The sequence below is a fragment of the Podarcis muralis genome, chromosome 2 (genome assembly GCF_964188315.1).
Source record: "Podarcis muralis chromosome 2, rPodMur119.hap1.1, whole genome shotgun sequence".
NCBI lineage: Eukaryota > Metazoa > Chordata > Lepidosauria > Squamata > Lacertidae > Podarcis > Podarcis muralis.
The window spans coordinates 56,468,933-56,483,719 of record NC_135656.1 but is presented as its reverse complement, the minus strand read 5'-3'; the positions used below and the strand labels follow the sequence as shown (position 1 = coordinate 56,483,719).

Below are 14,787 nucleotides of genomic sequence, written 5' to 3'. Positions count from 1 at the left end.
CCTGGTCCACAACTTAAGTGCTATGGCACTCAGTAAGTATATCAAAAATAGTGACAAGTAAAACCTTTATCTTAATACTGCAGAAAAGAACTTTAAGGGCATCTATCTATCTATCGGAAGGGACGCGGGTGGCGCTGTGGGTAAAACCTCAGTGCCTAGGACTTGCCGATCGCATGGTCGGCGGTTCGAATCCCCGCGGCGGGGTGAGCTCCCTTAGTTCGGTCCCAGCTCCTGCCCACCTAGCAGTTCGAAAGCACCCTTAAGTGCAAGTAGATAAATAGGTACCGCTTTATAGCGGGAAGGTAAACGGCGTTTCCATGTGCTGCTCTGGTGCCGGTTCGCCAGAGCAGCTTCGTCACGCTGGCCACGTGACCCGGAAGTGTCTCCAGACAGCGCTGGCTCCCGGCCTCTTAAGTGAGATGAGCGCACAACCCTAGAGTCTGTCAAGACTGGCCCGTATGGGCAGGGGTACCTTTACCTTTTACCTTTATCTATCTATCACATTTCGTTTGCTTCAGCTAATTGTAGTAAGTACTGGCAGTTCTGAAAATACCTCCATTAAGTAAACCAGGAGACTTCCAGAGTGAAGCTGTAGAATCTGATGGGCCAATCAGACATGCAATTTTCCATTTGTCAACTAAAAAAACAAGCAAGCAAACTTGTCTGCAGGCAACTCTCCATCATCACTTATTCAATGGTTCAGAACACATGGTAACATGGTTTCTCACTGCTCCCAATCCTTGACAGGTCTTTTCTTTTTTTTTAAGTATGTTCCTGCAATGCCTTAGCACTTTTCATGTTTCTATTTTTCTCCCTTATCTTCATCGGATATGGGCTTTTAAAGTAATTTACTGGTAAAAAGAAAGTAGGAAATTGGTCTCAATATATTGCTTATGATCCAGGAAAAATAAGCGCTAAGCTTCTCTTGCTGTTGGTGGTCATATATAGAACACCCAAATTTAAAAACTAGCTTGCTGTCTTGCTTATTTGAAAGGGAAATTCCCAGAATAATATGTATGTTATCTGTGCCCTTTTTAAATTGGGGGAAGAGAGTTTGAGTAACAGTTTGGGGGTCCATTATAAACTGCTACTAAGAGAAAGAAACATTCCTTGTGTATGTGCATATGCCTCTGTGATACATGGCCAAGATTTATTAATGCATTTATTTTGAAAGGAGACACTCTTTGAACTGCTTCCCATGAAAAAAAAACTGTGTTTACCTCTATGAATTTATACAAAACACATGGAAATAATCCCAATTAATAAGCAAGCTGGCATTTTGGGATATAAAATCCAGAAACTTTGAGGTATGCACAAATTTATAAATATTTTCATTAGCGGGAAGTAACCATGTGTGATATTTTATGAGATGATAGATCTAATAGCTTAAATGTAAACAGATACATTTTGCCTAAAAATAACAATTCAAAATGCATCTACTCACAACATGTTAGGGAAAATTTGTGAAACATTTTAAGTTTATAGTAAAAGCAGAAACCTCTTTATCATGAAAGCAGTTGGGAAGTGAAGTTAAAACCTTTGATTACATAAAACACTCACACCTGTATTATTATTATTATTTAAGTAAAATGAAACTGTAAATCCCAAAAGGGTACAAATTACACATAACTGAATAGTAGTGCACAATGATGTGATATGAATGATAATTGTAGATTGTGGCTACACAGTTCAAAGGCTATCCCTACAAGAGGGCAAATACTGAGAACTATTGTATATTTCAAACAGGCTGAGGTCTCTCCAAAAGAAAAATGAAAAAGGTACATACAAGCTTAGGCACACTTTCTTGAAAGTAAGCGCCATGGTCCTTATGTATAGGGGTCAAGCTACAAGGGCTGATTCCTATATGCAAGTCATGTGCTTGGCCACATGGGAAGGCTTTTGTGTGAAGCAATTACTCCACTACGGTTCTGTTTATCTCATCCACACCACTATATGAACTGTATGAATAGTAGGAAGTGCACACAGAGCTGCTTCACACAATTTGCTTGCCATGTAAAACCGCATGTATGTAATTGCATATCACGCAGCAGCCCAACTGGAAATTGCATGTCGCCATGTATGTGGCAGGGGGCTAGAAAGCAAGATAATAAAGCATATTTTTAAAAGTATTTTGCTCCAGAAAGCATGACCCGTTAGTCACTCGCTGTATTCTCATCCTCTGTACAAAGCCTGCAGAACAAGGCTTAATCCGCTATTAAGCTGAGATACAAGTCTATTTCTAGTCATTTCTCAACCATCACCAACAGAAGAGGTTGGGTGGTCTTCTAAGAAGCTCCTAAAGGGAGTGTGGTCCTTCCAGCTTTAATACTGAAAATGTACAAATAAAAATGAATCTCTTGCTAATATCGGCTTCCATGTCTGAAAAAACTCAAAACGGTGTCACACATACTTAACATATCTGAATAAATATTTACAGTATAAATACAGATTTAAGCCTGACACAGGCAGAACGGCATGTCACATAGTCTTCCTTCTCTTGTGCCTCAGCTGTGGACATAACCACATTAGAGAGCTACTGTTTCCATGGCTACTGGCTGTATGCAACACATTACTGTCTATGTCCTTTTGTTTCTTAGCTCTATCCCTTTCCTCCTGCATGCACTTTGCGTCCATGTCACGGGCAGCAGCTGATCTTTCCCTGGAGATACTCCTTTCCCTGAATCTTGCAAAGGGAGAGACCATTCTTTTCCTGGGCTTATACTGAAGCTCTGTCTTGTCTCTGACATCCTCACTTTGCCTCTTTTCAGCACTGACTGATATTTCTGCTGTCCTGCTAGTCATCTGCTGGATTTTCCTTTGCAAATAAGCCCCACCTATTCCGTAGCTGCGCTGTCCACTGTTCTTGTTGCTTGCTTCGCTTGCAAGAGATGAGGACGAGCCAGAGAGGTTGATCTGGCTGCAGTGATCAGACCTCTGGGGATTACCAGCTACAAAGAAAGGAACACGCAAAGTAAATAACACACTGGCAGTAAAAGAAACACGCTTCTTGTTTTTTAATCTACGTAATGTTACACTTGGATGCAGCACAAAAGGAAACATAAGCTGCAGTTAAGTAAAGAGGGAAAATGATGTGCCTGTTTAATTAGTTAGAGAACAAGTAATCTAATTTTAGCTCTGCAATGAGATGTTAACAAATACCAAACAGGGCAGAGGCCACTTTTATCAAAACAAGGTTGTTCTTAAAGAAAACAACAACCCCTGAATGCGTATCCAACAACTGAAATCAAAGGAGACAAAGCAATCCTCATGGAGTCACATGAAAGTTAATGAAAGTTGCATGCTTATGTAGAAGAATTCTAGCAGGAGTAACTTTTGGCAATCCAACAAGAATAGTCAAATAGCCAAAATAAAAAATGACACACATCGTTCTTTGAATTACTGTATATGAACCAGCCTGGACCCTGCAACCCAGACTGGGGCCTTGTGATCATCATCTGAGGCCCCTCTTCGTTTGCCCCCTCCACAAGTGGTGTGGAGGGTGGCGACACTGAGAATGGGCCTTTTCTGTGGTGGCTCCCCGCTTGTGGAATGCTCTCACAAGGGAGGCTCACCTGGCGCCTTTGTTACATAACTTTAGGCACCAGGCAGAAATATTCCTCTTCTCATAAAAATACATCATCCTACTTATAGCGGTTACATATCTCCCCCCCTCCCTGAGCTTTTCCTGAGCCACAAGATCAGACCCTTATGTGCGTGATCCCCTGAATTTTTGTTTTATTTATTTTATACACTTTTACATGTTTTCATACAGCTGTTCTACTTGTTTTAGGTTGCATTTATAATTACATTATTTCTATATTTTATATCAATTAAGAGATTTGTAAAATATTAGGTAAAGGTAAAGGTACCCCTGCCCGTACGGGCCAGTCTTGACAGACTCTAGGGTTGTGCGCCCATCTCACTTAAGAAGCCGGGGGCCAGCGCTGTCCGCAGACACTTCCGGGTCACGTGGCCAGCGTGACAAAGCTGCATCTGGCGAGCCAGCGCAGCACACGGAAACGCTGTTTACCTTCCCGCTAGTAAGCGGTACCTATTTATCTACTTGCACCCGGAGGTGCTTTCGAACTGCTAGGTTGGCAGGCGCTGGGACCGAGCAACGGGAGCGCACCCCGCCGCGGGGATTCGAACCGCCAACCTTTCGATCGGCAAGCCCTAGGCGCTGAGGCTTTTACCCACAGCGCCACCCGCGTCCCTGTAAAATATTAAGTGGTTTATAAATGCCTTTCAATAAATAAAATATAATAATATCCAGTGTTAAAAACTTTCCTGAAAGGTTTCAGGCACAATGGTCTTTTCCATGAACACATGAAGTTTATTTTCTTTTCCCCAGTGAATAAGTTATGCCTTTTGTGAATACCCAAAGTCCATCTTTTGAGTTTACTGAGGAAAGGAAAGACAGATCCTGAGAAGAAAACTAAAATATAGTTAAGCTGAGACATGTTAAGACTAAACTTGTGTCTGCTCCTACCTTTGCGTGGGGAGTCCTGAGGAGAAGCAGGAGGACTGGAATGCAAAGAAGATGCCATAGATATATTGTCTTCTGCTTGTTTTTTACTGTTTGTTTCCTCAGACAAACTCATTGACTTCTGAGGAGAACCTGCACCTATGAGAGCAATCACAAAACAAGACAAATGCTTATACGCACAGTTCAAACTGAAGGTTCCTACAAAAGCATCTTTTATGGTCCAAAGGCAACTGAACTATGACCAAAATTATTCCTGGACTCCTTTGTGAAGGTTACTTTGTTGGAAGACAACTTTTAAAAGCCAGCCATGTTCAGCAAGGCCTCAAGTTATGTTGGGAGATGTTCATATATATATAAAACACACTGACTTATACTGTCCCCAAACCTCAAAACAGAATTTTGAATCACCCCATTCATGTTTACATGAATTTGATAAAAGTTGCAAGACATTTAGCAGAAACAATTCACATTCTCAGTGTCCCTTTCCATGAAATGTAGGAGATTTGGAAACATTTGGTATGGCTTAATTTGTCTTTATGGAAAATTTGACTTCTCAAATCTCTATACAAATGTTATTTAATATATTTTTCAAGAAGTAATATTCTCAAAGGAATATACAAACTACTTATCAACCATACAATAAAATACATTTTAAAACCATAAAAATATATCTTAACAATATTTCAAAACTTAGTAATACTAGTCCTGGATAATATAACATTATCAAAATCAGGCTAAAATTAAGGATTTTGTTTGAATAATTTAAACAGAACCCATCAGCTGCTGAAACTGTAGTGTTTTATAATCTAGTATAGTGAAATATATGCTAGGATAGGACTATATCAAAATGGAAATGAAACAGACAAGTATAGCTTAACATTAGCCTTGCAAAACCTTCTATCTGCTCATTTTATATAGTAATTTGATTTAAGAAGTGAATCCTGTAGATAAATACTCACTAAAAGTCACATGGTCCTTCGCTGGTGCTTTTTTCCTAATGGGGTACAAGTTAACAGCTGGAACCTGAAGGACTTGACTCATTCTGTTTTGCTGATGTAGATGAACCTTTGTAGTTTGGCCAACAGATCTCAGTGGCATGGGAGACATTTCTACAGCTTTTCCACCTCGTCTTTCACTTAGATTTTTTGTCACTGACATGGTGAAAAAGAGAAGTCAATATTTTTTTTCTATAATCTGTTGCAATGTTAATAAAAACCGCAATTAAAATGGAATGTGTATTGAAACACTAGATGGCAAGCTGGTATTTTTGTATCCATAGCAATATCTGTAAGGATTCTTATCCACTTGTTCTTCAGAAAGGTAACCCCAGTGTTCCACTAGGTGGCAAACTTAACTCACAGAATAAGCTATGCTACTTCAATTTCATTACCTGAAGATGCTCATCTATGTTGTAGCTTCATCTGCTGCTACTCCTGCGCCCAGCACAAAAATGGTGCAACACATTACAGCTCTGACCTGTTTTGCAAGGTGAAATCATGCAGGATTTGTGACTATCTCCACCCCCCCCCCAAAAAAAAACCCTTAAAAATGGAGAGAATCTGCTTTATAAATCAGCACTAAATATTTTTGGTAGCTAAGTGTTATGCATTTCCAGAGGGCAGGTTTTCTAAACAGCTAAAATAACTGTTTATATATGAAACCCTGTTCCTGATTTCATGAGGAAAGTAAGCTTCTGTTTCAATGAGGGAAACATGCTTCCGTTAAGTTCAATGAAATATGTGCATTTGGTACTCTCCGACAGGATATACAGCTGAAAACCTCTATTGGAAAATAACTTCATGGTGCTTGCCTTTTACCATCTGCGCACAATTAAATCACGTCTGAAGATAAAAAGCAAACAGCGCATTCAAACTATATCTTTACATTTCTGTTAATTTACTGTCAGAGAGGATACACCATTTTGAGATGAAGCACAGAAGCATTTGTATACCTATATCTCAGACTACCCATCCAAAAATTCAGAGCACTCCAGATCAGAAAACTCTCAACGGCCAAGAAGGCAAAAAACTGGCACTAAGAAACTTTAATTCAGTAAGCTAAATCCCAGCAAAAATAGGAAGTAGAGAGAAAAGGTTGGGAGCCAATGTTGGCTGGACCCACTTGCTCTCCCAAGGACACTGTCCACAACTCTGCTGCACTTTTAGCTCTCTCAGATCTGGTACATCCCTGGCACACCTGTGAGCAGTCACAATAGCTCCTGGTCCAGTGCTGCATGTTTTGTAGTCTGCACCTCTCTGACTGGGAGCTGCTGTGAATACTCGAGCCACTTGCAGCACTACTACTACTACTACTACTACTACTAATAATAATTATTTTTATTTATACCCCGCCCTCCCCAGCCAAGGCCGGGCTCAGAGCGGCTTACAAGCAATAATAAAAACAAGTTGAATGATTACAACTTAAAAACAAAATTAAAATACAACATTAAAATATTGAAATATTAAAATATTAAAATGTAGCCTCATCGCAGGAGGAGAAGGAAAGGAAAAAAGAAAGAGAGGGAGGGAATCAAATTGGTTCCAAACCAAAGGCCAGGCGGAACAACTCTGTCTTACAGCACAAATAAGTTTAGTTACAGTGATGATGAAGATTACTACACAATATTGAAATTTCCAGGACTGCTTACAGTTAAAAACAAAAATAAAACAATTGAACAACTAATAATTGAAAAAGTAGCAGAGTCTAGGAAGATCAGCAGCATAGGAATGGAACTAAAAGTACTGGGAAAAACAAGGTCTTGGGATGTTAGAAAATGTAAAATTCAGTACTAGGAGAATTCCATAAACAGTGTGCCATCACTGAAAAAGCACTTTCCTGGTTACCACCCGAGAAACTGCCAAAGGCGGTTGCAATTTTTATAACCACTGTGCCAGGCAGAACAGTTTGTCATCCCCCTACTGACAATTTGGGGCCAAGGCTGATGAAGAGAAACTTGCCCAAGGTCACCTAGGGAACTTTTCCAAACTGGGAAGCCTAGCGAAAAGGAAGTTGTGAGGGAATGTCAGAAGAGTCAAATATCTCCAGAAAACTTGGAGGTTATTAAAAACCACAATAATGGAAGCTTAGATATATTTACTGCAGATCACAAAAGGTGCCAGAAAATTTCATGAGAACGTTAGTGTGGTTAATGAGCACAATCAGGTGCAAAAAGGCTCCATTCAGAAAACAAAAGTCTTCCCAAATGGTAAGAACAAAAAGGCACACAAACACACAGACACAAAAATAATGCAAACAGGCTGAGGATTGTCTTCCCCAACCTGGTGCCCTCCAGATGTTGACTATTAATTACGATTGCTTGCCAAAATTTAAATAACCTTAATAGTGCATTATATTTTGGAGTCTGTCTTAAGACGTTCGTTATTTCCTGAATAGCACAGGTCAGAGGTCTGTTTATAAACTCTTCCTCTGCAACAACCTCTGTTAATAGCCAAGGCATTCAAAAAGTGTCAAGACCATCATGGTATATCACTCTCCTCTCTACTATTTTCTCATTTCCCAATGAAATAATTTCTTTACTTATGTCTTTCTAACTATTTGTCTGTGATAATATTTTATCCTTTCATTTTCTTATCACTTACACTAGGCTTACCAATACCATTTCTTAATTCTGTAAAGTGCTAACTTGGCAAAAAAAAAAAATTGCAACATAGTATGGGATTTTTTGGCAGGCTAGTGATGGGTGCATAGATTAACAACTGAAGGTCAATGGTAAGACCTATAATTTCAAGTTTGTGCAAACTCAGTCAAAACTCAAATTGACAAGATGCCAAATATTCATCAAGGGTTTTGAGGTTGTTGTGCTTTTGCAGTATCTGCTTTTAAATATATATTTAGCCTGCATTAAAACTATGCTTAAGAGAAAGCCCATAGAAATGCACATAATTATGTAACCATAGAAAATTGAGTCTAAAGAATGACATAAACATTCTTCCTAACTAACACCACAGACTGTTCAAGCTCAATTGCTTTCCTAAAAGTTTGCTTTACTTACAAGTGCTATACGCAGGTTCACACTGAAGTGACATTATCTGGAACTTTTCTTCATCCGTTTCCACATTCAGATTGGAGAGGTACTGTTTGACTTTCCTGGCCATCTGAGCGTCCTCATACAATTTTTTGGCATTTAGAAGGGAGCTGCGCCGGGCACGTTTTTTGTGTGCGCCTCCTTGAACGTCCAACATGTTTGAGTTTGTGCTGCCCTGACTTAGTGATCTGCAAGAGAAGACAACAGGTAGTTAAGCTGCAGCCGCTTTAGTAGTGAGGAACCAAAGCAACAGACACCGAAGCACAAATACTCTTCCATTAAAAGCGCATGCTGATGTCAAGTTTTAAAAAAGGAGATGAATAGTGTTAACACAACATTTGTTCTAAAGCGATTTGCAAGACTACAGAGTTAATATGTCCAGAAGAGAATTATAAAACAAAAAGTGTGCAATGATCAGGAGCCAGGAAAATTTCTATGAAAGCTCCTCCTAACAGATGTAACTAAGGCTCTTCAGACTTACACCGAAAACCCCAATACTGTGTTTGGGACAGAAGATAAATTTCTTAACAGTTCTGAATTCGGTGTTAACGCAATTTGGTCTCAGAAGATTAGAGCATGAGCAAAATGATGGTTGAAATAGCCCTCTCTTCTCTCTCTCTGACCTGTTCAAAAGCTTGCAAAATTGGAGGGGAAATGTTTGCAGTAAAACAAAAAACATAGTTCTATTGTATTAATAACTTCTGGTAGCAATACTTTGCATAGGGGTAGGTGAGCTTCATTATTTTTACCATATTCCAAAAACTGGAATATCACCTTGTATTTATCAGAAGACAGCAATATGTTCTCTGATAAACAAGGTGAGTCTGCCAAGAGAGATTAATGTAAGACTTTGCTGGGAGCTGCTATAATTTACTATTCTGCTTCTGAAATGGGAGCAACAACAACGGCTGTGATCAAGAGATTTGTGTGTGGAAGACCCAGGCACACTGCTAGATGTTTTTCTTTATGTTTTTATTCCAACAGTCACTCTCTGAATAGCAAACTGCATTTTGAAGCACAGCAGTTCAGTGCAGGGGGAAACTGCTGGACAGGACGTGGAAACAATGTCACCCAGCTGCATGCATAAGGTGGACTCTTTGAATAGTGATCAGCGCTTGGAGAATTGGAACCTGGGATTCTAAAGATGATTATCTCCCGTGAAGACATGCAGTCTTCAACAACAACAACTATTACAAAATCCTTCTCATCACACCTGTAACAAAATTACTACCTTTGGACAGAAACAAGCTTTACTCTCATTGAACAAAGTGCCTTAATAGTTAAATGGAAAATAAGACTGAATGTCTTTAAAAGTGTGTGCCTTCCAAACTTGCAATTTTCTCCTGTTTTATTGTGAGTCAGAAACGAAAATTTGTTTGTGGGCATTTAAACAATTCTAGGCATTATGCACTTAAACTGTGAGAGCTCCGATTCCTTCCATAATCTGTCCCTGAGCCATCTAACAAGCAGTCACAATGATCTGGAGAACTAGACAAATACCTTCCAATTCAGTACAGAGAACTATTGCTGCTGGGGAAGAAGCAAGTAAGATACCTCAGTTGGAGGGACCTGTTGTTGTTTTTTAATTATTGCCATGAAAGAGTCTGCATTTGAAAAATTATGCGTCAATAAAAGCAGCATGTTCTATAATACCAAATAGGAAGTAATCAGAAAGAAAGTAGAGACATATTTACAAGCTGACACAGATATAAAAACTCCATATTCGTGAGGCCCAGAGATCTTCTGAAGAAGATACGCAGATCTAACGTTCTTTGGCTTTACTGTTGAGTCAGTAAAGCAAAAACCGGGAGAACAAAATGGAAAATGAGAGAACTTAAGTGAGTGTTTGGGTAAATTTCCAGAGATCCCTAGACTGAATAATAGAAAAGGAGAAAGATTTAGGGCCTCTGTCTCACACCGCAACAGGAACAGGAAGGGGAAAGGAAGTGATGGAGGATTTCTAGTAAACAAAGCAGGGAGAAGCTGTGAAGACAATGAGGAAATGGATGGTGAGGGAAAGAACTTGTGAAATTTCTGGTTTTATCTTGGGAAAGCTTCTGACAAGTATAATCTAGTATATCAAGTAAGAAAGAACCTGTTTTTCCAATGGAAGCTACTAAAAATTCCATGTATATTCAGGCTTCTTCCCTGTCAGGGATTTTGCAGTTTAACTTTGTGAGTATGTTTCAGTTTCAAGGATGATCTAATTCCAGTATATGTCTCAGAAAGTACTTTGAACTGCAGGCTAATTGTATATACATATTCTGACTGAATGACATTTGGTACAAAAGTACTGCTATAGCAAAACAAGGTGGACCACCAATTTTTTATGAAACAAATTTTAAACTGTTAAACAAATTAGCTCAATATTTCAACAGGGGACACAGCCAAACAGAAAATGCTTTGAAATACATAAGCTTAACAACAGAAGCAGCAAGATTTCAAACAGCAATAAACATTAGAATATGAGTTCTGAGAAGTAGAAATGATATTGAAAGGACATGGGACACACTGAGTCAAATAATACATATAAAGAAACAACAGGTTTAGATAACACATATTCACAACAGAATGAAGACTGATCACTGATTTGTTGACATCAGAGCAGCAACAGGCTCAGAACGTTGTACAGATTTAACATGGGAAAGTTTCGTAACTATAAACATTCACAAACCACAAGATGGAAATACAAGTTATGTAACCTGGTGACTTTGGTTTGTTATACACCATTGCTTTTGGTGTGTTTTTAAATCTTACTAACTTAAACATTTAAGTATCCTTTTTATTAAAGCATCATATTAACTCATGTTCCTTTAATTTTCCCAAGTTTAAATGCAAGCTATACAAGAAGGAAATGTATTTTTGTTCTTTACTGTCATCTGAATATGGAGAATCAAGAAGAGTGTTGGCTAAACTTTGGCCCACCAGCTACTGCTGCAGAACCCTGATCCCTGACTCCCATGATCCCTGACTATAGACAGTATTGGCTACGGCTGATGGGAGCTGAAGTCCAACAATATCTGGAGGGTCAGGGGTTTCCCACCACTGATCTAGAAAAAATATCTATTCTTTGCCCTTCCCCCAATATTAACAATTGAAATCTCAATCTTGTCCATCCCAGAAATCAAAACTGAGTTTTTGGAATGTTATAAAAGGGGAATAATTTCAAGTTCTTCTCTGCAGATTCCATATCTCAGGAATATGATCACATTTAGTTACTGTTAAGTTTCCCCCTCTTTAGTAATCAGACAATGCAAAATTACTATCAAGACAGCATAGAAAACCATACACACATAATCACTCTGATCCAGTGCTATGGTCTGGGCACAGAAGTGCCAATATACCCATATATAGCTTAACTACTTGGAATGACTTCATATTCATTTAAACAGAAGCAGTCATTAAATGTGTGATACTCTGTGTGAATAGATTGGTCCTCTGGATTTAAATTAACATGGACCCCATGAAACCCCAATATCAAAATGCATGCAAAACTTTGGACTGGAGCAATTAGGTCTAACTGCCCAATAGCATGAGCCTATGCATGTGTGCACACCTAAGTAGCTTATACATGCTGGCTGAAATTTTAGGCTGCATTATAGTGATCATCTTGGTCCCTTGCATACATTCAAGGAATGACCAGCACTTCCAATAAAATGTGAAAAGAAAAGACACTATAATTATGAAGCAGGGGCTTATAAATTTTGCAGTGATTCAAGGTCCTCCATCCAGAATGGGAGCCATGTGTTGCCAAGACGCAAGAGAACACTATTGTGTTACGGTAGCAAACAGGCCATAATATACTCTATATTATTTATTTTATTCCAACAATTTGAAATGAAAACCACTTAATCACAGTCATCTCTAAGTGGTGTACAGGAGACCCAATACAGTAAGACTAAAAATGAATTAAAATGATAAAATCAGATTTCAATTAAAAAGTATGCTTGAATTTTTTAAAAAGTCTTTTGTGGGTGCCAGAAGTTCAATAGGTAGGTAGTGGGCTTGTCTGACCTCAACTAGCAGAGGGTTTATGAAACAGGCTTTATGAAATTGGGCCCACAGTACTGAATGCATACTTCTTGGGGATCTGAGCCATGCAATTTGAGCAATGGGAAACCAGTAACAGTGACTCCCCCAAAGACCTCCAGCAGACATGGAAGGGGTCCAGCAGACCCTGCGGCTTCCCAGTCTCAAGTTGCTAAGGGCCTTGTAAGTTAATACAAGAACCTTGAATGTGGCCTGGTGGTATCATTATCAGTCTAGCCATAGTATCCTGGAATAGCTGGAACCTCTGGACCAGATCCAAGGGTAGCCCCACATAGAAAGCATTGCAGTAATCAAGATTTGAGATTGTCAAAGCATGAATTTAGGGTCCAATTGGACACAGTAAACATGTGGGGATATAGCAAGTAAGCTGTGTTACTTATTGAAAAGACAAACAAACTGAAGCTCTTCTGTTTAACCAAATCCATGCAGACAAGAAGTAGAAAGGAGAAACCATTAAGTGGATTACTCATCTCAAGGATTTGGTGTTTGTAAGATTGTTCCATCAAAATGGGGATTTGGTTGCTGTGTTCTAGTCATATGAATTTAGAACAGGACTTCCAGAAGACTTGCTGGAATTCCTGTGGGTGTCAGCAGGTCCTCTTCTGCAGTTATGATGGCTGGACTGGTTGGCAATTCAGCCTACATTGGGGTGGTTAAACTGTGGCCCTCCAGATATTAACAGACGACAGCTACCATGACCCCTAACCTTTGGTCATACTGGTTGGAGCTGATAGAAGTTGGAGTCCAACAATATCTGGAGGAACTCAAGTTAACCTTTCTGACACAAAGGTCTCTAGTGCCAATGAGCACTGAGTAATATCAGGATGCATGACTTCCAGAGAGATTGTGTCCAGAGTTTTGGGGACTGAGCCCTCTGTCAAAGGACTCTTCACTGGAGATCCATTCCTGGTACGCAGACTGCATGGATGTCTCTAGGTGCTGATGACAGAACTTTGTGGCTTCCAGGATCCTTCATACAAGTGGCTATCAAGCTGTTTCCCCTTCTTTTACACCCCAAGGTAGTGACATTTTCAAGCGCATAGCTGGATTTTCTAAGTAAATCTATGATTTAGAACCATGGAATGCCTCCATGGTAGGGGCAGGGGAAGTTGGACATTCTTTAATAGACGTTTAATGCCAAAGTTTTAAAGTTATGTTAACCTCAAGTGAAAAGGATAAGCTCACTATGATTTTGTTTTGTAAGAACAATAGAAAAGCCCTCCCCACCCATGAGTGCATTCAGGTTTGTTAAGAATCCATGTTATCGTCGTGGGCCTGTTTTTCCTTAATTTTGGGAATAGTTAGAAACAACTGTTGCAGAGTTAATAAAATGCATGCTATTGTTCAGATGCATGCATTAATGAGGATGCAGCATGTTAAAATTGGCATAACTTTTTTTGAGTCTTAGTTGCATTAATCTCTACACTTACCCCAAACTCCTCCACCTCTTCTTCCTGTAAGCAAGAGCCATATACAATGAAGCATGTATTTAAAAAGAAAAGCAAAGGGGGAAAATCACAGTTGAGAGTCAGAAAGGAAGAGGATGTAGACAGGAAAAGAGAGAAATGAAAATTTCAATTAAGTAAAACAATTCTCAAAATAGTGACACACATTTTTCAGTGGAATAGAGACAGAATTTGTTGCTATGTGCAGTGAATACACAAGCACAGAGAACCAAAGGGTTGGGAGTTTAAAAGACAATGGATTTTGAAGGAAACCTTCACTTAGGTTGGCATGTGCTGTTTTTCACACATCACTCACTCCCTTTCAAACCTACAACCTGATCTCAAGGACAGTACAAATTAATGATCTATTGTATCCTGGCACTGATCATATTACAACTGAATTTTTAATAAGAAGTTCCATTTTACTGGGTTACATTTTCAATGCCAATGATTACTCTGAATTGCCTAACCTCTTTGACTTAAGATATTCCTGTGTTTTTCCTATTATGATACTTTATCCTGGGTGAGATGGAAAGAGCCCTAAGCTAAAAACTTCATATATTGAAATACTGTACGCCAAATGTTATTTAAAAACTTTTGTAAACCTTCACTTAAGCATTGCAATCAGCATTAATCTACATTTGTTTCATATTCACTTTCCCATGATAAATGTTAACAAACAATGAAATTAAACAAAAAACAAACATGTGAACATACACATATTGTTTCCTCCACACAAGAACGCCTCCCTGCACCCAAAT

General features: G+C 39.0%; 1 protein-coding gene across 7 annotated transcripts in view; it reads right to left on the bottom strand.

Moving 5' to 3' along the window:
* The window catches only part of RAPGEF6 (Rap guanine nucleotide exchange factor 6), a 139,988-nt gene that overhangs the window by 19,059 nt on the left and 106,142 nt on the right, over positions 1–14,787 (bottom strand). For 5 of the 7 annotated variants that reach the window (XM_077924521.1, XM_077924517.1, XM_077924518.1 and 2 more), the window contains 5 exons: positions 14,012–14,035; positions 8,499–8,719; positions 5,446–5,637; positions 4,490–4,624; positions 2,835–2,948 (listed from right to left, as the gene is read on the bottom strand). In XM_077924521.1, the coding sequence (XP_077780647.1) occupies positions 2,835–2,948; positions 4,490–4,624; positions 5,446–5,637; positions 8,499–8,719; positions 14,012–14,035 (686 nt within the window). The remainder of the gene's footprint in view (positions 1–2,834; positions 2,949–4,489; positions 4,625–5,445; positions 5,638–8,498; positions 8,720–14,011; positions 14,036–14,787) is intronic. The other 2 variants (XM_077924519.1, XM_077924520.1) reach the window with 1 other exon arrangement.